Below are 23,778 nucleotides of genomic sequence, written 5' to 3'. Positions count from 1 at the left end.
CAAGAACATGGCACAGAAGTTTGAAATGGCTATTATTAGAGCCCTGTATGGATACAAAATTTGTTTCTGCATCTGATCCGCAGATATCCGCAGATTTGCAGGGCTTTAGATATAAAATTTGGTTCCTCATTCATCCATGATCTGCAAAAGTGGTCCACGGATTTGCAGGGCTCGAGCTATTACTTTGCCTTGAGCCCTTGTCCGTTATGAACAAATGGAGGTGGTACAGACTTCATGTGGTAAATGTAAGCCCTATCTACAAGCCTGAAAGCCCTGGCTGTGAGAAAAACCACCATGCTGAACAGATGAAGTGAGCTGTAGCTCACGAAAGCTTATGCTCAAATAAATTGGTTAGTCTCTAAGGTGCCACAAGTCCTCCTTTTCTTTTTGCGAATACAGACTAACACGGCTGTTACTCTGAAACCTGTCATGCTGAATAGGTTTCAGAGTAGCAGCCGTGTTAGTCTGTATTCGCAAAAAGAAAAGGAGGACTTGTAGCACCTTAGAGACTAACAAATTTATTTGAGCATAAGCTTTCGTGAGCTACAGCTCACTTCATTGGATGCATTCAGTGGAAAATACAGTGGGGAGATTTTATATATACAGAGAACATGAAACAATGGGTGTTACCGTACACACTGTAACGAGAGTGATCACTTAAGGTGAGCTATTACCAGCAGGAGAGCGGGGGGGGGGGGAACCTTTTTTAGTGATAATCACTCTTGTAACTGTGTATGGTAACGCCCATTGTTTCATGGTGGCACATAAATTGCTCAAGTGTCTCCTGTATGACTGTGACAGTGCAGATTGGTCAATCTGAGGTACGTATCTGTCCCCCGTTACTGTACTGCCTCACACTTTTATTTATTTTATATCACTTAACCTCTCTGCCTCAGTTCCCCGTCTGTAAAGTAGTGATAATAGCAGTGCTGTGCTGTACAGAAGGTTGGGAGGGTAAATACATGAATGACTGAGAGGCATTTAGGTACTACTGTGATGGGGGCAGATAAATACATATTAGATATTTATCCTTACAACACCCCTCTGAGGTATGGCTGTGCGGTTATCCCATTTTGTACAGATGGGGGATCTGAGGCATATGGAGACTGAGTGACTTGCCTAAGCGCACCCAGGAAATATGTGGCAGAGCAGGGAATTGCACACACATCTCCCAAGTTCCAGGGTAGCATCTTTCCCACTGGATCATCCTCCCTCTCTTGGCTGATGGGTTTCAGTCTGCGTTCTAGCTGCTATTAGGGGATTGAGACAGTGTTTGTTTCAAATGATCTATAAGGTTGTTTAATTGTTCTGATCACATCTCTTAAGCCGGGAAAACAAAAGCCTTGCAGGTGTTTGTCCTTGTTATGCTCTTCTTGTATTCCCACTTACTGAGAGTGGGATGTTCAGATATATTGAGTCAGATTAAAACTCTTTCCAACCAGCCCTCCCCAGGGGAAGTCCCTTCGTGTTGGCCCTGGTACAAACACTTCAGCTGCAACTCCTCTCCACACAACTTTGCAACAACATGCACCCTTGCTACTATTTATCTTAGCTAATGCTGTTCTGTTCAGATTCTTATACCATGCCCATCACCGGGGTTTCTGAGCACCTAAGATGCTCATCCCCTTGGAATCTGGCTGCGAACAGGCCAAGATTGTTGCTCCGTTTTTAGCCGTGCTTCCTGCAGGACTTCTCTGGTTGCAGCAGTACAGCTGACTGACTGTGATAGTGTTACTCCCATTGTGTATTTGGGCTCAGTGGGTGGACAGGTTCTCCGTGGGGTGGGTCACCTTGGATGAAGCATTTGTTCCTCCCCTCCCCTGAGGTCCATCGCAGTTTGTACCTCCCTGTTCTGAAAGCATCCAAGGAAGCTTTTGGTTTTAATGGTTTTGCAGGTCTAGTTTGCTGTGTAGAACCCCCCTGTTACTACCTGTCTCGACTTCTTAATTGTCTCTTCAGGACTGTCTTCTAACTGTGCTGTGCCCTGGCTCAGTGGGGGGCTCTGTTAATCTGCACTCCTCAGAATGATATTTCATCCCTGCTAAGAGGTACAATTAAGTCACATGCCTCATAATCAATGATGGGGTCAAACAGGACCAGGGGATGCTTTGGGGGGTTTATCATCATGTATGGGATTCTGCTTTTGCACCCTATAAAAGTGGAGCATAAACCATATTTACTGGCTTTTCAAAGCCAGTTTTATTTCCCGTTTAAAGAGGTTCTGAGGAAGAGGTTTTCAAATACTGTGCCCAAAACTTGCACTTGTTTCCCTTTCACGTCTTTCTTGCTCTGTACCTTGAGGTGATAAAGATTTTCTCACTCTGATCATACAGTATGTCCAAAAAACTGAATTCTGAAGCAGTTTGGGACTAACCCTGGCACTTTCGTTCTCCTCTCAGGCCCTACATACTAGGATTTTATGAGCTAGCGGGCGATACAGTCCTGAACTGAGTCTCGCTGCTGGATGAAGTGGAAGCAGAGGCCAGCTAAGAGCTCTGATTACAATTGAAACATCTGTAATAATAGCAGAGGAAACTGAACATTCATACGATGTCAAATGCTTTTTGTTGAAATGTTCTTACTTTTCAGCTTTTACCCTAGTGTGCCAGGTCCTCCTTCAATGTCATTTTTGGGATTGCAGTGTTTCTAGTCCACAGGATGCTTCTTCCCTTCTGGGGTCAATGTCTTTTGAGGCCCCGTTCACGCAGATCCAGCTAGTATCTCCCTACTACCCTGACTTTTTTGCCAATGCATCTTCACTTGCTACTCAGTCTAACCAAATCGGTGCGCAGTGTGAAGCTTCAGTTTCAATGCGTAATCTGCTGTAAGAGTGACACCTGTGCATTTGTTGCCAGCAGGTTTGCCGATAAGGGATGATCACCCAGTGTTCTGTGGTTTAAGGGTTACTCTAACCATTCTCGGCTTGTGTCTCAGGGAGCCTGGGAAGGGTTAAAGCAGATGTTTCAAGGTTTGCAGGGAAGTATGCTGGATCCTTGCTTAACCTGTTTCAGAGTGGCAGCCGTGTTAGTCTGTATCCGCAAAAAGAACAGGAGGACTTGTGGCGCCTTAGAGACTAACCAATTTATTTGAGCATCAGCTTTCGTGAGCTACAGCTCACTTCATTGGGTGTAACTTGGGGTGACTAATCTGCATTAACCTGCTGCTGACCAAGATGACTGAAGAGAGAATAGCCATTATTGAGCAAAGTGTAACTTCAGTTCCTAGGGAGGCAGAGCTGTTAGCTCTGGTAAGGGAACATTGTGTAATGCTCGCTTGTTACTGCAGCAGTAGGGACAGAGAAGGGAGCCCAGGGGCAGAGCAGAATGAGTCACTAGAGCGTTTCCTGCGAATTTCTGCTGTTAACTCTTACTCCTTTGTACTTCTCAGCAAATCCAGTTTGCGGATGACATGCAGGAGTTCAGCAAGTTCCCAACCAAGACTGGCCGCAGGTCCTTGTCTCGCTCCATCTCGCAATCTTCCACTGACAGCTACAGCTCTGGTAAGTGTGGGCCTATCCCCACTCTGGTTTCCATGCTACAGTCCCTCCCATCTGGAATTGGAAGCACTCAGCAGGGCTGGGGATGTGGTGCAGTATGTGAATAATTGTGGGGATTGCCTCCAGCTTGCATACTGGTCAAATTCCTTCACTAAGCCAGAGAGGCTTTTGTCTTGCCGAGGCTCCTCTTCCCCAGGTGACTGCTGACTGCTGGGTGCTCTAAAGCCTGTGCTAATGCCTGAAACTGACAGGTCTCTCCTTATTTTGTTACATCCTGAACACTTTGAGTGGCCCGTACCTTCGCTGTTGGAGTGGGCTTTGCAATGAAACCAGACATCCTGAAAACAAGAACATTTCTCTCGTCTAACATGCAATTAAAGCCAATCTGTTGCTGGGTTAGAGACTTTATGGGCTTCCTTCTCACAACCCAGAACAACCCCTTTACAATTGTTTTGACCATTTTCAAGTAGTTTTGAAATTCTTAACAAAGCAGCTCCCCTTATAGAACATTTCATGTGCTGCTAAATCATAAAACCACCTTGTCCCCTTTGGCATTTACACTCCTGAATGATTAACTTCTTAACAGAGATGCCATTAAGAAATTACAGAATTTAAATGCAAAGTTCTTGTGAGACGTTTGTTTTGTTTTCCCTTGCAGCGTTGTGCTAGCTCATGACAGACAGGAAGTGAAACTGATTAGAAACGCGGCTGGTAGAAGGTAATTGGGCTGCTGAGCCTCTGAGATTCTCATGTTGTTTCTTTCCTGGTTTAGCTGCATCCTACACAGACAGTTCTGATGATGAGGTCTCCCCACGAGAGAAACAGCAAACCAACTCCAAGGGCAGCAGCAACTTCTGTGTGAAGAACATCAAGCAGGCAGAGTTCGGGCGCCGGGAGATTGAGATCGCTGAACAAGGTAACGGGATGTCTTCTGAGCCAACTGGGCTGTATGCCTCCTTGGTACCATAAATCAAACCAGGGTATATCCTGATACCTTCAGTTATGGTCAGCAAATATCCTGATGTTCTCCTTGAGGCATCAGCAAGCCATGTAGGAAAGAATTGAACTCCTCCGACAGGTGGTGCATTAATGACAAGACATGCAGGGTTTTAAGTACCCAGTCTTGTGAGCAGCAGGAATGTTGATAGACTTGGATGGGGAAGTTCGACATGTGAAGAGCTCAAAGCACTTTCCAGAAAGTTTCAGAGTAACAGCCGTGTTAGTCTGTATTCGCAAAAAGAAAAGGAGTACTTGTGGCACCTTAGAGACTAACCAATTTATTTGAGCATGAGCTTTCGTGAGCTACAGCTCACGCTCAAATAAATTGGTTAGTCTCTAAGGTGCCACAAGTACTCCTTTTCTTTTTCCAGAAAGTAAAACTGGTAGCACCAGGAGGCCCATTTCTTTAGATCTCATGAAAAGTGGTGATTCGTATTTTCAACTGGGATTTGATGGAGCTTGGCTGGTTCAGGGAATGATGGACATGCCTTCAAACTCCATCCACCCACACATTGTCCAAGCCATGGAAGGTGGAAAAATTCCCGTTGTAAAGGTGCTTGCAGGATGACCGTCTTGGGAGGAAGGAATGCATTATAATCTCTTACCTTGAATGCTTCCTTTAAAATACCCCGCTCTGTTCCTGGGATCTGAGTTACTACAGAGAATTCTTTCCTGGGTATCTGGCTGGTGAATCTTGCCCACATGCACAGGGTTCAGCTGATTGCCATATTTGGGGTCGGGAAGGAATTTTCCTCCAGGGCAGATTGGAAGAGGCCCTGGGGGTTTTTCGCCTTCCTCTGTAGCATGGGGCGTGGGTCACTTGCTGGAGGATTCTCTGCTCCTTGAAGTCTTTAAACCATGATTTGATGACTTCAATAGCTCAGACATAGGTGAACGGTTTATCGCAGGAGTGGGTGGGTGAGATTCTGTGGCCTGCATTGTGCAGGAGGTCAGACTAGATGATCATAATGGTCCCTTCTGACCTTAATATCTATGAGTCTAGTCTGACTAGATGGAGAGGTAGGGTGCAGGAGCTGGCCGGGTGTCCTGGCAAAGAGGCCTGTGTGGTGGACAGAGACCTCGTTAAAAACCCTCTGTTCCTTTCACAGACATGTCTGCTCTGATTTCACTCAGGAAACGGGCCCAGGGAGAGAAACCTTTGGCTGGAGCTAAAATAGTGGGCTGTACACACATTACAGCACAGACTGCGGTGAGTACTCCTTGGGCTCACGGCTTTGTGGGTGGAGGGGAGGAGGAAGAACAGAGACTGGCTTTTCCTGTGCTCTGTTATCTGTGCGGATAATCTTGGGAACTTTCACAGCCCTGGGGAGGAAGTGCTTCAATATTTCAGAAACACACATGAGCAAATTGTCCCCATTTTCACACTTCCTAGGGGTGGGTGGGTGGATGGATGTGGGTGTGTGGATGTGTGTGTGTAAGTGCTCTGCAGCTGCATTTTCCAATATGGCTGCTCCAGGATCCCAATCAGCAGATGTTTCCACTCTGCAAATAGTCTATGGTTGAGTAACACTGTCCCCTTCCTGCTCTGTGCTGGAGTTCCCTGAATCCAGACGGGCATTACAGCTTCCTCTTGGGCTGACTGTCGGTTTGCTTCTGTCTCCAGGTGTTAATTGAGACACTGTGCGCGCTGGGGGCTCAGTGCCGCTGGTCTGCTTGCAACATCTATTCCACTCAGAACGAGGTGGCCGCTGCCTTAGCGGAGGCTGGTGAGTAGTGTGTGAGCAGCAGGAGGGGAGAGATGTAAACCCAACTTTCCCTGGTTTTGAATTGCGCTGCGGTGTTTTTGGAAATACTATGCTTACCCAGACTCCTGACTGCCACTTTGCCCCCATGTCTGGAGAAACATTCCAGGGAGTCCACAGAGCTCCAGGACTAGATTACCCCTAAACAAAGGGAGAGTTTGGATACTCTGGACATCTTAGCCAGTGCCATTTCTGCTCCTGCGTATTCCAAATCAGTTGGCAAGCCAGAGGCGCTTGCTTTCACTTCATCATACATTTCTCCGGTGCCTTTCAAGGAATCCCAAGCCACTTTACAGACTATGTGTAGGAATTGCTTCTTCCACCTCGTCAGTGCAGTCATTTCTGGGGTGGGATACCACAGTTATTCAACAGCGCACTGCAACATGGTCCAAGAGCTCAGGGCAAGTTTATAACACTGGCTTGCCCTTGACTGAGCTTGCTGTTTACCTCTGTTCAGCTTCACTTGTTCTCAGCAATGTTAGTGTAGACTTGGGGAGCTGGGGGAAGTTCAGCACCACAGGGACAATCTCACATGTGTTAGGCCCTGGCCGTGGTGTCTGTTGCCTCCCAACAGAGCAGCAGCAAATGACTCCTCCTTTGTCTCCTCCCTAGGTGTTGCTGTGTTTGCCTGGAAGGGGGAGTCGGAGGATGATTTCTGGTGGTGCATTGACCGTTGTGTTAACATGGATGGTTGGCAGGCCAACATGGTAATGGGAGCATTTCACAGCCTTTTCTCTACTCCTCCCCTGCAGAGTATTCCACGTCCTGTCCTCCTCCCCCAGAGCACTACTTTGCTTTCCAAGAGCTGCTGTTAATGGAAAATAGATTAGATTACCTGGTGGTTTTCACTGTCCAGTCGTCCTCTTGTACGACCAGTCCCTGGGTGTATCGGTGGAGCGTTTTTCTCCCTCTGCATTGAACAGGGCTGAATGCTGGTCAGAAAGGGGAGTTCCCAGAGATTGTGTGCTTCTCATGCTGTGTTTTAGAGCCTGTGACTAGATAGCCAAGGTGAACTGGCTGTGGGGAGGAGAGGAGACTTTTGCCTAGTCATACATTCCTGCAAGTCTCAAGACGCCTATAGATATTGTATGTATTGTGGTCTAAGCCATGCCCAAAATAGTCTGATTGAACTCAGTGACTGGAGTACAAAGCAGTCCCTATGCTCCCTGGCTCAGCAGTATGTCCTGGCAGAGCCATGCTTGTGGGTCCTGTAAAACTCGCATGCAGTTCATGGGGTGGCTTGTTCCCCCCCAGTCCAGTTTCTTGGGATCTGCTCCCTGACTGATATCAATCTTCCTCCCCCACCTAGGAAACAAGCCCTTTAGCAAAGCTGTGTCTAAGCCTGTCCCCGGGACGGTTACCTTTTGAGTGGGGCATAGATTTCTTGGGTCCTTTGTGAGCATGTGCAATGTTTAGGTACTAGTAATGCCTCTCAACCTAAAGATTGGAAGTGGTATACAAGCAACCCTTCCAGTCCCCCTGTGAGTCAGTAGTTATCCCATTTTACAGAGGGGAAACTGAGTCAAGTTATATGCCCAGAACCACACGACAAGTCTCTCACCTGGGAATAGAACCCAGGAGCAGAAATCCTCCTATCACCTCGTGTTTTAATGGGGCTTTTCTGTAGCTGACAGTGACCTGGCTTGCTGGCAGTGGAAGGACTGAATGTCCTTTGTGTTTCTCTGCATGTTCCCTAGATCCTGGATGATGGTGGAGATCTGACCCACTGGGTTTATAAGAAATATCCCAATGTTTTTAAGAAGATCCGTGGCATCGTAGAGGAGAGCGTGACTGGTGTGCACAGGTATTGGACCCAGGGGCAGCCAGAATTTAGGCCTTTCACCGCTCTTTTGCTCATGGCAGGCAGCTGCTGTTTCTATTCTCCATGGTATCTGCTCTTGCATGGTAGCTAGAAGAGACTAGCAGTCAATGTACTTTTTCTGGTCATGTGAGGTAAGGTCTGCAGGTTTCCCTGATCCTTGCTGTTTACACGTGCACTATGATTGCCTCCAGGAAGTGACAGAAATCGTAAAGGGCCTTAGGCTCTGAGGGTCAAGGTGCATGCTTTAGCTCTGCATTCACTTCCTCTGCTGAAAATGTTTGGCCTTGGATTGCATCTGTCCTGAGAGCCTGAGCAGCTGTGGATCTACGTGTTCTGTGGCAGTTTGCATCCGGGACTGCCAGCTCCCCATCTCTAGTGCTAGGCTAGGAGGTTACAGTAGTCCTGTCTTTCTCTGGGGCATGGTGTTAATTTGGATTCCGTTTGCTTTGCTGTGTGCAGAGCTCTAGTGTGTCTAATGGAACGGTATCTGAAGTGTCCTTTCTCCCCGCAGGCTGTACCAGCTGTCCAAGGCTGGGAAACTGTGTGTCCCAGCCATGAATGTCAATGACTCTGTCACCAAACAGAAATTCGATAACCTGTACTGTTGCAGAGAGTCCATCTTGGACGGGTGAGTCTAATCCTTCAGGATACACAGCCATTCCCTTCCTTTAACTCATGCCGATAGATTGGTCTTTCTCTGGCTTCTGTGGCATTTCAATCAGACTCCGTCGTGTCCTAGTTGAATGTTGCAGTGTCTGGTCACATGATCAGCTGTCGCTTCGGAGTATCACCCCATGCAGACTGCTCTGTCTGGAACTGACTAATCCCAACACAGGTCTGTTTCTGTCTTGTAGCCTAAAGAGGACCACAGATGTGATGTTCGGAGGGAAACAAGTGGTGGTGTGTGGCTATGGTGAGGTGAGTTCCATGAACGAACGTGAGGCAGCATCTCTCCCCGATGCATAGTCAAGATCCATCCTTTCCCCAGTGTTCCTTATCTGCCTTTGACGAGCAATGACCTCTTACCCTTGCTAAGAGTAGGAGCGTTACGAAGAGTTCATACATAATAGAAGGAAACAGTGTCTCTCTAGACAGTTTTCCCTATGTCAGTGCATGGCTGACTGCTGATCCTGGAGAGAATTCTTTTCAAATCATGGGAAGATGGACGCCCACTCTGTCATGCTTGTGCAGGAAAGCCTTGCTAGAAGCTGCTGAGACATTGTATACAAAGTCTCTGTTTCCCAGCTTGCTTGGAGATTTGTCTGAATTGCCATATTTCAGCGCAGTTGTTGCTGGTAACACTCTGAATTGCCACACCGTGCCTGCCACGGTGTCAGAGCCGTGGGGGTAATGGTGATTGGATTGGTGTGGAATGGAGTTCTGGACTGACTGCATCCCGCACTGCTGTATCCTTGGCTTTATAAAGCAGGCCTGTAATAATGAAGTGATCCTCTTGTTGAGTGGTTTGAAACTCCCTGGTGTCTACAGAACTCCTGGATTTACGTTTATGGGGCGGGGGGTCGTGCTTGTAAATCCTTCTAGAAGAGACGGCGCAAAGCAGGGATCTGACACCTAGCCCCATTCGCATGCTGTCTGTATGCGTGTTTACCTTACAAGCTGAGTCCACTGCAGTGGAGGGCCTGGCGGTAGCAGTAAATGCTCTTCTCCCCAGGAATATGCGTACTAATTTGTTTATACACCAAAGGAGCCCAAACTTTGCCCAACCAAAAGGCTGTGTTGGCAATCTGCCAGGGACTCGAGGGTTGCATGTAATTTGCCTGTCTGCTCGGAGCAAGCTGCAACATTGCATGCTGGGGGCTGTAGTCCCTCAGGGCTGCTTTGCCATATTAAATATGAGATGCCAGAAGCTGAACTATGGGGCCATACTGACTACCCCATGCACGTGCTAAATAAAATAGGGGGTCTGTTACAAAGCTATAAACATACCCATGTTCTCTTTTTTTAAAAAAAAGGCAGTTGGAGGTTAGTCCTGGCCCAGATCTGCATTTATTTATTTTAAAAAGAAAAGTTTAGCTGTGATCTCTCCTCTGTGCGGCGTTGATGGCTGTTTCGACAGCTTAGGACATTCATCTTAGAACCCTTGTACCTGCTGGATGCTATGCCCAGGCCGTGAATGCCAGCAGGTGATCTTGGAATGACACTTCTGGGAGGGGAAGACTGGGCTGAGAGGGGCCAAGTGCCAGTAGCCATGCCTACTGTAAAGCTGATGCAGCCCATTCCTGCTCCTGAGCCAGGCTTTGAACTGAACCTTGCCATTAAGCAGGTGTCTGCGATGAGAATCTCGCTCCTAGCGCTGCCACCTGTATAAACAAACGGGTGCAGTTTGTCCATGGGGACCTCCTGGGTCCTGTGTCTGGAGGCTCTTCATTGCATTGCAGGTTGGGAAGGGATGTTGCGCAGCTCTGAAAGCCCTTGGAGCCATAGTCAACATCACCGAGATTGACCCCATCTGTGCTCTGCAAGCCTGGTAAGAGATGAAGAGTTAAATGCTGCTGAGTGAGCACCTGTTCCTTTACTGTCTGTCTGGTCTTTGAGCTTCATCAGAGGGCTGACTTGAAGTCAGGCTGCTCAGGAAGAGCCTTCATCCACCCGGAACCTCATAACCCATGGCTAGTCTCATGAGAAAGTATATGTCTCTTGGGGACCTTCCATCATTTGTGCACCCATTTGAGCTCCTGTGTCCTTGGCCCAGGACAGCCAACTGGACTTAGAAACCTAGGTGCCTGAAAATTAACTAAAATAGAAGAATGGTGTGGGACTCCATAATGCTCTCCATGCCGTGTTGGGTGCACACTCCCAGGTCTCTCTCACTAGCCATGGCATTCACAACCACAAGCTCACACAGGTTCCTTTGCACATGGTCCACCTTGCACTTACTGCACTCAGGGTGTGGGTGGGAAGCCTGCTCCTCTGATGTTACTGATCGAGTAGATTTTTAGCTATTCTGTTGCATTCCCTCCTGGCTTCACCTTTCCAGGTTGTGTTGTGCAGGCAGGAGGGGGTGTTACGGTTCATCTTCTCACTCTGCCCTTTTCCTTTCGCCAGCATGGATGGCTTCCGGGTGGTGAAACTCAATGAAGTGATCCGCCAGGTGGATGTGGTCATAACCTGCACAGGTACGGAGATTTGGGGGGAAAGGTGGTGGGTGATGCTTGCTTCAAGCTCTGTGGAACCGTTCCTGGGCCCGTGTACTTGGAACAGGAATCTCTATAGGACTTCCCTGCTCCACGCACGTCAGAAAGTAGGTGATGGGCTCCAGTGACTGTGCATGGAGGATGTACTGATTCCTGTGCTTAGATATCTCAGTCAACATATTGCACATGCAGCGTGGGGGGTAGAACTGTGACCTTGGGCTCCCAAAACTCTGTGGAGGGAGCTAGAGCAGCTCCTCTGCTAGTTTAGCCTGTGGAGGGAGCTGACCATGCCCGAGCAGGTCCCCTCTGGCACTAAACATAGCTAGGGGAGTAGTGAGCGTACAAGGGAAGACACTGGAGGGCAGGGTGAGGGGAAAACCCAATCCACTTCTGTGCTGATGTCAAAATGTGAGGTCCACCTGCTGTCCTCAGCGCGTCCAGATGAGTCAAAGGGACTCCCCCTTACTTGGGAAGGGTGAGATTGTGACGTAGGGAGTGCACTTTTTTCTTGCCATTTTGGGCTCTCGTTGCTGCCTCGGTGACCTCCCCCTCCACAGCCACCAATGGGAGCTCACCCTGAGGAGAGGCACTAGGAACTGATCTTCCCAAGACCACAGCCAGCTCATGTGCAGAGACCACACCCATGGCCCTCTGGTCAGCAGAAAGTACAAACGCTCCAGTACACCAGCCAGTCGTGTTCTGGCAGAGACTGAACCTTGCGCCTGGCTTTGGGGCAGAAATCTTCAGCACCAGCCATAGAGAGAGGGATCGGGAGGCACAAGTTACAGTTGTTTGGGCTCATATTAGCAGCATCCTCTTTCTCTATAGGAAATAAGAACGTGGTGACCAGGGAACACTTGGACCGAATGAAGAACAGCTGCATTGTGTGTAACATGGGCCATTCCAACACTGAAATTGATGTGGTGAGTCTCTGCTGCTTATCTGCCCCATCAACCTTTCCAGCAGCGAGCCCATGAGTGCCTATCAGTCTGCTCCTGACAGTCCCATGCTCCTGGGTTACCTCCTTCCCACTGGGACCCACTTGCCTTGGATGACAGGTAACTGACTCCTGCTTGTTTCTCTCCTCACAGACCAGTCTCCGTACCCCGGAGCTGACCTGGGAGCGTGTCCGCTCACAGGTGGACCATGTCATCTGGCCAGATGGCAAACGGGTGGTCCTGCTGGCTGAGGTATGTCCTGGAAGTCAGGCCAGAGAAGCTGCAGCAGAGCATCTGGGCTAAAGCATCACATGGCAGGGGGTCCTGTGTCTGTTCCTAGAGTTTCTGCATGCAGGAGATATGTGGGCACTGGTTTGAGATTGGGATGTAGCTCAGTACAAAGACTACAGAGTAACCTGTGTGGCTGGGAAGGTCTTTGAGCCTGGGGGGGACCCTGTAACCATGGACTACTGCAGCCAGAACTTCCTTGGTTTGATTATTCTCAAAGGGGTGCAGGGTTACCTGTCATACACACGGGTCTCTCAGCAACACAGTTACTAGCTGGCTTGCTCTTGCCCATCCATGCAAGCCAGACCCAATATCTGTCTTGATTTGGGAAGGACCCAATGGCTACAAAACACTGCATTTCTCTTTCCTTCCAGCTGGTCACTCCAACCTTCCGGGCACCCCACAGGCCTTGCAGTTGGAGTGATTCTGTCTCTCCCTTTGTCAGGACCACACAGCTTCTCTGACCTTTAGCTAAGGACAGGAACTGCTCTCACCCATTTGGGTGGGAAGTTAGGGCCTCCAGAATAGCAGGATACTGCACCTTCTCAAATAGCTGGGCTGAGAGCATGACTTACCTCTGCCCCAGGGAGTGAGACTAGATATGGAGCGTGGACCCCTGGAGGTGGGGCAGTAATGAGGCTATGCTCTTTGGCTCCATCAACTGGTGACCCAACTAAATGGGTGAATCTGAAGCATCGGGGGGAAAAAATTCCCCCCATTTTCATAACTCTAAGCTGCCCCAGTGTAATGAGTTCACTGTCCTTAACATGTCTTCATCGTGTTGACATTTTAGGGTCGTCTTCTCAATCTGAGCTGTTCAACAGTTCCCACCTTTGTTCTGTCCATCACAGCCACCACTCAGGTATGTAACTGGAACCATCAACACTGCCCACCTTGCCTAATGCTGTATTTCGAGGTGTGGGGGTTAGTGTTTCAGGGCCTCATGCGATCTTGGGATTCGACATAACCACTAAGCAGCAGGAGACGCTTTCTGTAACATACAACATTTCAACCATTTGGGTTTGCATTTTAAGTTGTTAGAGCATTTATTTCTTTGAACTTCTCTTTGAACTTCTCTTTGGGTAAAATAAATTCTCAACTCTGTTTTTTGGCTCTGAGGTTAAAATGATTCTCGGTAGCAATATTACCTCGAATGGACAGCCATCACCACCACCCGTTGCGTTTCTTGGCACGAGGCTGTCTCTGTAAACAGGATTATAAATAAATACAGCTGTGTGTTCAGCTCTTTGCCATACACAAAATCAAGGCAGTCCCTGCCCCGATCTAAGAGAAATGAAGGGAATGCAATACACTGGGAAATCCAGAAGTGGCACATGGTTAAACTTGTTTTAAAGGAAACTCTCTACCTATGGGCATAGCAGAAGGGAGTTTTGGGGGGATTGTTACAGACCATTAGCTGCACTTCTTTCCCTTGATGCTGAGTTATTTTCATGCCAGGTGGAACACGTACAATGCCAGCATTTTGGTCTAACTGCTGTAAATTGGTGGAGTTTCAGTGACTTCAAGGGAGCTTCTACCAGCTGGAGAGCTGGTCATTTGTCTTTCAAAGGGACACTGTCAGGTTAAAATGAATGTCCATTTAAAACGAATTTCCTTGCCTGTTACTGACAGCCTTAGATTTTTACAAAAGATAATTTTATCACTGATTTACTTTTCCACCACGTCCGAGGGCTGTGCTTTTACCTAGCATTCAGGTGGGGGCTCATCACTGCAAACTGGGACTTGCTGGTCAGTTTCTCTCTGGTTCTCCAGCACCAGGGACCCTGCAGTATTTGAGTCACCTGGCAAGGAGGTGAGGTTATCTTCCAAAGGGAAACATTTATCAGGGATGGTATTGTAAAGGGTTTTTACAAAAGCGAGACCTTGGACCCCACTCTCTTGCATTGCATGACATTGCATGCTGTTTTTGTGTGCCTACATGTCGTCAGTATCACAACATCCACACGTGTCATGGTCTGGCCTCTGGTCAGCTATTCTCTGGCCCCGTGCTGTTGGTGAGCTCTGTACTGGTGACTGACTTGTCCTTTCTGATCTCTGCAGGCTCTAGCTCTGATTGAGCTCTACAATGCTCCCGAGGGACGTTACAAGCAAGACGTGTACTTGCTGCCTAAAAAGATGGGTGAGCAAAGGAAGATACTTGAGTCCCGAGTTGAAGTTGTCCCCAGCCAACAGGGCTGTGAGGGATCTGATCAGGGCCCAGCAAAGCTGTTAGAGCAGTGGTTCTCAACCCGGGGTACACAGGGTCTTCCAGTGGGTACATCAACTCATCTAGATATTTGCTTAGTTTTATAACAGGCTACATAACAAGCACTAGCAAAGTCAGTACAAACTAAAATTTCATACAGACAGTGACTTGTTTATACTGCTCTGTATACTGTACACTGAAATGTAAGTACAATATTTAGATTCCAACTGATTTATTTTATAATCATATGGTAAAAATAAGAAAGGAAGCAATTTTTCAGTAATCACGTGTTGTGACACTTTTGTTGTTTTTTGTCTGATTTTTGTAAGCAAGTAGATTTTAAGTGAGGTGTAACTTGTGGGTACACAAGACAAATCAGACTCCTGAAAGGGGTACAGTAGTCTGGAAAGGCTGATGGCCACTTTGTTAGAGAAGCCACAGTCTCACCAGACTCTGCCGAGATCTCTGATCTATGTTTCCTGCTCCTATAAGGAGCAACTTATGTAAGCTAACTGTGCACGATTGTTTGGCAGAGATTGCAGGAGGCAAGAAGTTTGGGGTGATGTGTATGTACTGTAAGCAAATTGGCTGTTTTGTGCAACAGGCTGGATTGGACCTGTTGCCATTCACTCCCAAACCTTTTCCTGAAACCCCAAGAGCTAGTGACTGCTTGTCCTACCCAGCAGTGTTTTAAGCTAGATGCCCTGTCTGATTGTTCTTCTGACTGAATGTGAGAGTCAACAAGATGCTTTTAAATATTGAGGCCGAGACACTTAGCAGGAAACTGTAGGCCAGTGGTCCCCAACACAGTGCCTGCGGGTGCCATGGCGCCCGCGGGGGCATTTATGTGCGCCCGTCTACTGACAAGGGAGCACTTCCGCCGGACAACCCGCAGCTGCCGGACAACCAGCCGCCGAAACGCTGCCCAGAAGCGGCAACGCCAAGAAACGGCTTCTTGGCGGCATTTCAGCGACAACGCTTGTTGATGACGCCACTTCTCAGCGGCTGGTTGTCCAGCGCCCGCCACGCTCTTCTGGAAATATGAATATGCTATAGCAAGAGAGAGGTTGGGGACCACTGCTGTAGGCGATTCCAAGGTCAGGCTGTCTTTCACATCAGCTCAAGGTGTGGTGGTGGAAGTGAGTGAGCTGCACAAGTGGGAAGTGCAAGAGAGGACTACTGAAGAAACATTTGTCAGTAAGTGGCCTTTCTTGGCATGCTTGAGGCTTGGCTAAATACATAATTTCCCCAGTGGCCTGTAACTGCCCTGATCAGTCATTTAAATACCCACTTATTCCTCTAATGCATTGTAATGGGGTCGGCACCCACCTCTCGTGAGCGCCCGCCTCTGGTTGGGTTTGTCCATGGTCTTTAAACCAGTCCTAGCCCTGCTTTCGGGCTGTCCCCCCCCACCCCTCCTCGGGCTTCCTCGCTGGAGGCAATGGTTTTGCCCTTTAGTCTGTTTTGGCCCCAGTCAGTCAGGAGGCCCAGCTGAAGTTCAGTCCCCTTCTGGGGGTTTAGTGCTGTCCAATTGTAGGCCCTTCTCCAGTGGCCTATGGGGGGACCTGGGCTTGCCCACTACTCGGGGCCCTGGCCTTCACAAGTGTCTTAGCCTTAGCTCAGGGCTCTTCTAAGCTCAGGCCCAGGAGCCAGCCAGGAGCTCTCCCGTGCTCCCCCTGTCCCAACTAGCACTGGGCTGTCTGTCGTGTTGCAGTTCCTTCAGCCAGCAACATCATCTACGCTCCTCCAGCTTTAGTGAAGAACTGCCCTGTGTTTGGTTCTGGCCTCTGTAGCTCCTTTTTATATGGTCCTCCTGGCCGCTGACGGGCCATTCCAGCAGCCCCTCTGATTGATTGCTTCCTTGCAACCACTCTAGGCTGCTTGGAGGACCTGTCCACTGCTCCTTTCCTGGGATGAGTGTGGCAGGAACCTGAGACCTCCAGCAGGGGCCTTTGGGCCTAGTCCACCCCATCACATGCATATTAACTCTCTGAGTGGTGATACGGCTTTTCAGGGCTCTTAGTTTATTGTTAGAGCACAGGGTCTGCCATGCTGGATTGATCAATCTAATCTGGCAGTGTCCATTGCCAGCCCTGTCAGAGGAAGGCATAAAACTCCTGTAGTTGAAGCACCACTCCATGGAGCAGTTACTTCCTGACCTTACAATGGTGATGCTTTTATCCTGAAAGATGAGGATCAAGAGCCCTTGTAGTTTTCAGAGCTCATTCTGCTTGTCTGCTTCTATCCCTCTCCTCTGCCCCTCCATCTATCATGTCTAGATAGTAAGCTCTGCAGGCAGGGATGGATTGTCTATTACTCTGTTTAGTGTCTAATACATTGGACAAGTACTACCATAATGAACATGGTTAATAATAATATAGTTGCAGATGCTTTCCGTATGACATGTGCAATCCTTTTTTCAATTCAAGTCTGCACTGTTTACCCCATTGCGTTAATATTAGATATTTTTTGCCGGTGGGGTAGAGTTTGCTCCATGCTAACACTGAAGATCCTGAAAAGTTAGATTCTAAAACGACTTGAGTTCTGGACACAATCTCTTGAATATGCTATTTTTTACTGAACTCGTTACACTGGGAATCAGTGAACAAGTTGTTAAAATCTGTGCAGTTTTCTCCTAGCTTAAGATGTGCCCTGCTAAGATGTACCTTGGCCTGAAATTTGATCACACCTCTGAACTCCTCATTAGATTTTACATTGGCCTTATCCTGAAGTCTCTAGAGTCTTATACCTTGCCCATCATTGTAGTATTTGAGTGCCTTCCAGTCGTGCATTAAGTGACGTGACTTAACATCTGTTGTGTGTTTGTTGGTACTGTTGAATGTGTTCCCGTGTGCCTGGCCATCAAACTCAATTGCCCATGGCTTCATATTTACTCTTCTCAGATGAATACGTTGCCAGCTTGCACCTGCCTTCATTTGATGCCCATCTGACAGAACTAACAGATGATCAAGCGAAATACCTGGGACTCAACAAAAACGGGCCTTTCAAACCCAACTATTACAGGTAAGACCTGTGTGAGGGGGATAAAGAATCTATCCTCTGGTACCTTCTGAGGCCTCTTCCAGCAGTAGCGGCATGGATTGTGCCTCTTTATTGCAGTGGCATGTGGGTGTGGAGATATCCTGCTGCTTGTTGGGGCAGGGTAATGCCATCTGGGGGTTGGGATATGGACCAGCTGTCTGCTTAGCTAGTTTTGCGTTGGATGATAGTCACCCAGACTGTGAGTACAGCTGGTGTTTGGCAGGGTTGGGGAAGAACTGCACTGGAGAGGAACAAGTACTTCCGGATACATGGAGGTGATGGCTGCTCTCTGAAGGTGCCAGATGTCGCACCGATGGTGTGGCTTCTAGTATGGTACCTGTTGCCTGACTCTGGTCTCCTTTCCTTGTGTTTCAGATACTGATGGACCATAACATCTAAGGACCAGACCACACAAGACAACTTTAGAGAAATTATTTTTAAAGATCATTTTATTTTGTTTTACTCTTTTCTTTTTTTAAAAGCTGTTGGTTTTTTTCTTTTATCTGTCTGATTTTAATGTCACTTTGTTTTACATTTTCACATGATCGCGTCTCTCTGTACGTCTGATCTTGGCAGACAACCTGGGATTTGCTTACTGCTTTATGACTGAAACCTGGCTGTGTGGTTTCAGACTTTCACTCATGGGAAGGGTTTCCTTTCCTGAGTATGAAGGGCAATTCATTCCCACAGTGGGTTTTTATCTTTCCAGTGCACCTTAGTCAGGATATTTGCAAACACTGAGATACTGTACTGTTTGTTTTTTTTTTCTGTGTGGAGTTATCTGCAACTTCTAAATTGCCTTAATGAGCCCAGTTTTTAGCTGCTAGAGCAATGCTCCTATCCCTGTGTTGGAGCAGAGTGGCACCTAGTGGCCAGTTAGGGTAAAGGTGTGTGACCCCAGACCGGGTTTCCTATGTGAACTTGGGAAGGTGGTATGGTGCCTGGTACGGATAAGCCCAGGTGGGTGTTAACTTGTCTATTTCAGGGTGCTAGTCTGAATCTGAATGGGGATCACCTACCCATCAGACTCCTTGTCTCTCCTAGGTTTTAAACTGCATCTTATTTGACTTCAGACCATTTTTCTTTTCTTTTCCAAGTCTAAAATGTTGTTTCAAAGGAGAAAGTGTTTCCAAGTGGGAACTCTGTGGAATAGTCGGGCAGCTGAGAGCATGCAGCAGCCCGTTCAGCCATGGGCAGGCCTGGCCAGAGAGGGGCCAGCATATGACACCTCCCGTGAACTCCTCCGTGTGTTGAACACAGATGACCCTTTCTGCTCCTGTCCCCTTAACGTGCAGAGTACAGGGGATGTTCTGATGACATAGCAACTTTTCCATCAGCTTTACCGGCGAGCTGTCATGTTGAAATCAAAATCCTCCAGTCAGTGGACCATTCTATAAAGCACTTGGCCCCACTCAGAGCCAATGACTGTGGGAGGTGGAATCCCTGGCCAGCTGCACTGCTGTCTTCTAAAGCGGTCAGCCAATCACCTCTTCCTTCCCCAGCCCAGAAGGTGGCAAGTTGTCTTATTTCATCTGGTTCACCACGTTACGGTCCCACTATGGAAGGGCCTGATGCCCCATGGTTTTCAGGCCTGTGTTCCAGGCTTAGCTCAACAAAGATCACAGCACAACAATCCAGATTCCAATTCTTTGCTCAGTGACATGTAAAAGGGAAGGAGTTTCAGCTGCAGTGGCCTAAAGGCCCAGCTCCAGCTAACAAGGGTGTTTCTGCTGAGTATATGGCGTCAGTCCAGCACTTCACGAATGTACAGGTACAAAGACAATCGAGACGCTGCAGCTGGGTGTAGCAAACACCCTTGACCAACCCTGTGCTCCCTTGTCACCCTCGCCCAAGTACACAAGATCCATTCCTAGCATCACCTCTGAGGAACCTCCCTGTGTGTGTTTATGGGCGACCCCGGCTGCTTTCCCTCTCTGGGAGCAAATAGCTCCTTTCTGATAACAGGGGCGGGATTAAGATTTCATCCTCCAAAACCTTCCAGCACTTCCAATAATTCCTCCTTATTCCTCCAGACTCTTCTTCACAAGCTTGCCCAGCTCCTTGATCATGTTCTTTCTTGCCCCCCCCCTTGATAGATTCTTGGTTTCTCATTGACTCACTGCTGCATTGGGCTGACTCAGACTGCCAGGGCTGGTTCCCAATGACCTTACCGAGTTCGCCCATGTACTCCCCCCCTCTGCCCCCCATAACCTGAATTTCCATCAAGATGCAGCTGGGTTTGGAGTGTTGAGCCAGGATCCTTTGGGGGCCCTGCTCTCCTTTCCTTGCTCAGGGAAGAGGACATGACCAGGAGCAGAGGGAAGCTCCCGCTCAATCATTGCTCCAGTCCAGGGGGTTTGCCCCCATGCCACAACTCCCGGCTTTCTTTCTCCCTCTGCACTTCCTGCTCGCATAGAAGTTCTAGTATCCCAGAGCAGGCTTGGTTTTCCCACTCTAAGCCAAACAGAGGTTTATGTACCATCCTAAATGTTCTCTGTCATGACTGTTGGGAGGGGCCCCTCTGTTCCATTTGTCTGTCTCAGTGTTACAGTGTCAATAGGAATCGTAGCTTAAGGGCTCCATCTCTGTATAAGCCATGTAACGAAAAAGACACAGGGGAACAATTGGTCTTATGCCTAGAGAAGCCTTGATTCTGTCAGAGGGAGCATGTTAGCACCAATCCGGGTGAGATAGGTTTATTTTGTATATGAATGATTTTTAATGGATGCAATATTAATCCTTGCAGATGAGCAATAAATCATTAAAGTCTAATTTAAAAATGATTAGAAAAACACTTCTCTTTCCTTGAGGTTTTGTTTCAAGGTCTAACATGGTGGCCTTCAGATCCGTGAATCAGTTGCTATTACTGAAGGCATAAGAACAGAGCTACTTGTCCACTTAAAATCACAGACCAGACAAACAAATTGTGGTGTACCTCACTTATGACACCTTAGATGGTGGCATGTGACTGCAGTAATTAACTGGTCATGTCCTTGTAGATGCCAGCTCGTCACCCATAGACCTAAAAATCTCTCCCTCTACAGTTGCTAGAGTCATGAAAATACCATGGAACTCTTCTGTGTATGTAGATTAGCACCAGTGAGAGAGGATCTGTCATTGGGCTTTGTTATAATACCATATAAGAATTTTTAACATCCTGTGTATTGGGCTCATTACCATGGCTAGCAAATTAAAACCGGCCTCCTTTTGAGGTTATCATTTTCTCCTTCTCCCCCTGACCCCCAAGGGAATCTGCTGTTTAGCTCTGCCTTTGACCCACTGCCATCTAGTTTTGTTTTTAACCTGAGTGTCCCTTTAAGATCTTTCTTGAGATGCCTAAAAGCCCTGTGCTTTGCAGTACTGTCACATGGGTGAGGATTGAGCTGTCACTTTCTATGAAACCATCGCTGATGACCAGCCTCCCTGAACTTCCCTGGGGTCCTTTCTGCTCGGCTGCTTTCAGTGGGTGCTGTATGGATTTGAGATGCCGAGGTGCTAATCAGTCCCTCATTTTGTTGTTCCCTGAAGACAATGGGTTCAAAATCTCAAAACTTTCTTTCTCCCTGGTCTTCTCTTACACAGAACGGTTCAAATTAATCTACAAATCTAACCAACTCCCTGGACCTCTTTTGCCTAAGAACAATGTACAAAGGGGCAATGTGCTAGGGGAGAAAAAGTGGGATGGGTGATCTGGTTTGTATTCTTAGGTCTGGTACTTAATGTGCCTCAGTTTACCTGCTGTACAGCAGGGATAACTTTTACCCTCTGTAAAGCACTGAGATCTGTGCATAGACAATGCTAAAGTGTTAACAGGTTAAGACTGTACTGTCTCAAAGTATATACCTCACAATCTGTAATGAGATAATTCACTGCAGTCCTGTTTGAAATCTAAGGAGCCCCTCATGAACCTCTGTTGCAGTCACATGTCTGCACTGCCAGGCCTCCTCTCTGTCTGCTCTGTTCTTGTGAGGTTGTAGGGTATTGAAACTGACAAGAATCCTGTTCTGGTGATTTCAGAGAATAGCAATTTTGTCAGTTTCACCATCATGCCTCCTGCAATGAATTTTGCTGTGTGGGGTCAGAGTGGGATGCTGAGAACTGTAGGGTCCTGCGTTAGTCTGGCTTGCTGGTACTAATAGCTCATTTTCCATGATGAAAATATGGGCATCCTAATGCAACCTTTTAAAAAGGATAGGAGTTTAGGCTTTAAAATGTTAACTTCAGCAATGCATGTGTCCTCTAAAACTATATTGAACTAAACCAGGGCTGCTTATAGATGGAGCACTTAAGGCAACTACTTAAAGCCCTGTCTGCACCTGAACCTTTTGCTGTTGCAACTGCTTATTGTTCTTGGAAACTGCCTTGCATTCGTGTGCAAAGCTGCTTGCTGTGGTGAGTAGACATTCCTACTCCCACGGCCACTGCTCCAAACCAATGCGGTGCATTTGGAGTTCCCCTCTCCTAGGACTAAGTCACTGAGTTAATCAGACAGATGGTTGGCAGGAGTTAAAGGTTACACAGGAAATTACTTCCACAGGATGGGACTTGGGAGACCTTTTTAATCTCAGCTCTGCCACTGGCCTGCTGGTGACCCTGGGCAAGTCACTTTCTGTATTTCAGTTGCTCCATCTGTAAAACAGGAATAATGATACGGACGGGTAGGAGTGAAATAGCTGGGCTATATGGAGAGGCCCAGAGGAACATCCTTACCCTGAGCCTGGCTCAGGCCCCTTGCAGGAGCCTAGAGTGATCTCGAACCAGAGGGGCACTTAATTCAACTACAGTCCATTAAATGAAATGGAGTTTGTAGACATGATTGAATAAATAAAGGGAAAAAAACTCCCTTCCCTTGAGTTCCCAACCCACCACTCCTCATAGCAGAGTCTCAGCCAAGCAGGCAACAGAGCACCTGACTGCCTGGACTTGTGCAGGCTAGTGTCAGTCTAGAGGCTGTTTGGTATGAAAGCCACCTCCAACTTCACTAGCATGAACAAATGTAGCTGATGTCTGAGAAAAGGGAGAGGGAGAGAAAATCGTGGTCATGTCAACCTTTTGGAGGGTGATCAAAGCTGTTTAAAAGCTAGGAGGGAAGGGTAGAACTGGTGTCAAGGAAGACAAATCCCACCCGCAGCCACCTCCAACCTTAAGCTGTGTCTGTGAGGTCCCTCAAAGGCAAGGAGTGTCAGCACGGACCAAGAGGAGGCTGTGGTCTGAAGTCAGTGGGTTTGATTCTCCCCTTGTGTACCTGGGTAGCTGTTGGTCTCTTGAGTGGACTCCAGGTCCCTCACGTGAAAGCACCCTTGTTCGAGTCTGCAGGGGCCTGGTGAAAGATACGAGCCGGCTGTAGGACTGAGTAGGTGGGTGGCCATCCCAGAGGATAAAAGATGTATTTCTTGCACCAGCTAAGGGCGTGTGATTTTTAGAGCTCGAGAAGTAGGATGCTGGGCCTGGCCTGGCTGGGGGTTGCGGCATTTATCCAGGAACTGGCTTGAGGCTGCCTCGTGGTTGCTCGGTGCCAGGGCGGGGCCGGCGGGCCCTGCGGCTGGGTGAGACGCCCAGGAGGCTGTGGTGGGCCGCGTGGAAGTGCGGGGTTGGCACAGCTCTGGTTTGAAGATCCAGCGGCGTGCGCCTCTTGCCTGAGGGCGGAGGGCACCCCAGCCGGAAGGGTGCTGGGCTGTAGGGCCCTCTCCCCCGTGGGCCTCGGCCTGGGAGCAGGACCCAGGCGTCCGGGGTTGATTTGCGGCTTTTGGAGGGGGAGGGGTTGGCTCTGCTGGATGCTGATGTGTTGGCAGCTCTAGCCCTAGAGGTGCCCTAGGGCAAGACCATAGGGGGACAAGCCTGCAGCCCCGCCCCCCCCCCCCCCCCCCCAGCAGCCAGCACAGGCCCTGAAAAGGCGGATTGATGCAGCTCCCGCCACTCCTAACATAGCTGCCTCAAGCGACCCACGCGTCGGCCGCCTCTTCGCTGAAGGACACACCCGCCATGGCCGCCTGGGCCGCCGCCCCCCCCCACTGCACGCCACACCGCACATGGCCGCCTCGACCCCTCGCCCTCCCGGGCCGCCGATCT

At 48.5% G+C, this 23,778-nt stretch overlaps 1 protein-coding gene across 2 annotated transcripts in view; it reads left to right on the top strand.

The window, feature by feature from the left end:
• Window positions 1–20,503, top strand: part of AHCYL1 (adenosylhomocysteinase like 1) — a 47,956-nt gene extending 27,453 nt beyond the window's left edge. The window contains exons 2-17 of one of the 2 annotated variants that reach the window (XM_077839145.1): window positions 3,388–3,499; window positions 4,269–4,412; window positions 5,605–5,705; window positions 6,120–6,222; window positions 6,871–6,965; window positions 7,956–8,062; window positions 8,592–8,708; window positions 8,935–8,998; window positions 10,480–10,568; window positions 11,147–11,217; window positions 12,064–12,158; window positions 12,327–12,425; window positions 13,255–13,323; window positions 14,523–14,601; window positions 17,571–17,691; window positions 18,085–20,503. In XM_077839145.1, the coding sequence (XP_077695271.1) occupies window positions 3,388–3,499; window positions 4,269–4,412; window positions 5,605–5,705; window positions 6,120–6,222; window positions 6,871–6,965; window positions 7,956–8,062; window positions 8,592–8,708; window positions 8,935–8,998; window positions 10,480–10,568; window positions 11,147–11,217; window positions 12,064–12,158; window positions 12,327–12,425; window positions 13,255–13,323; window positions 14,523–14,601; window positions 17,571–17,691; window positions 18,085–18,091 (1,473 nt within the window). In that variant the 3' untranslated portion in view covers window positions 18,092–20,503. Of the gene's footprint in view, window positions 1–3,387; window positions 3,500–4,268; window positions 4,413–5,604; window positions 5,706–6,119; window positions 6,223–6,870; window positions 6,966–7,955; window positions 8,063–8,591; window positions 8,709–8,934; window positions 8,999–10,479; window positions 10,569–11,146; window positions 11,218–12,063; window positions 12,159–12,326; window positions 12,426–13,254; window positions 13,324–14,522; window positions 14,602–17,570; window positions 17,696–18,084 lie in introns of those variants that run through there. The other variant, XM_077839146.1, reaches the window with a different exon arrangement.
• The last annotated feature ends 3,275 nt before the right edge of the window (window positions 20,504–23,778 follow it).

The sequence above is a fragment of the Eretmochelys imbricata genome, chromosome 21, assembly GCF_965152235.1.
Source record: "Eretmochelys imbricata isolate rEreImb1 chromosome 21, rEreImb1.hap1, whole genome shotgun sequence".
Lineage (NCBI taxonomy): Eukaryota > Metazoa > Chordata > Testudines > Cheloniidae > Eretmochelys > Eretmochelys imbricata.
This window is presented reverse-complemented; position numbering and strand designations above follow the sequence as displayed.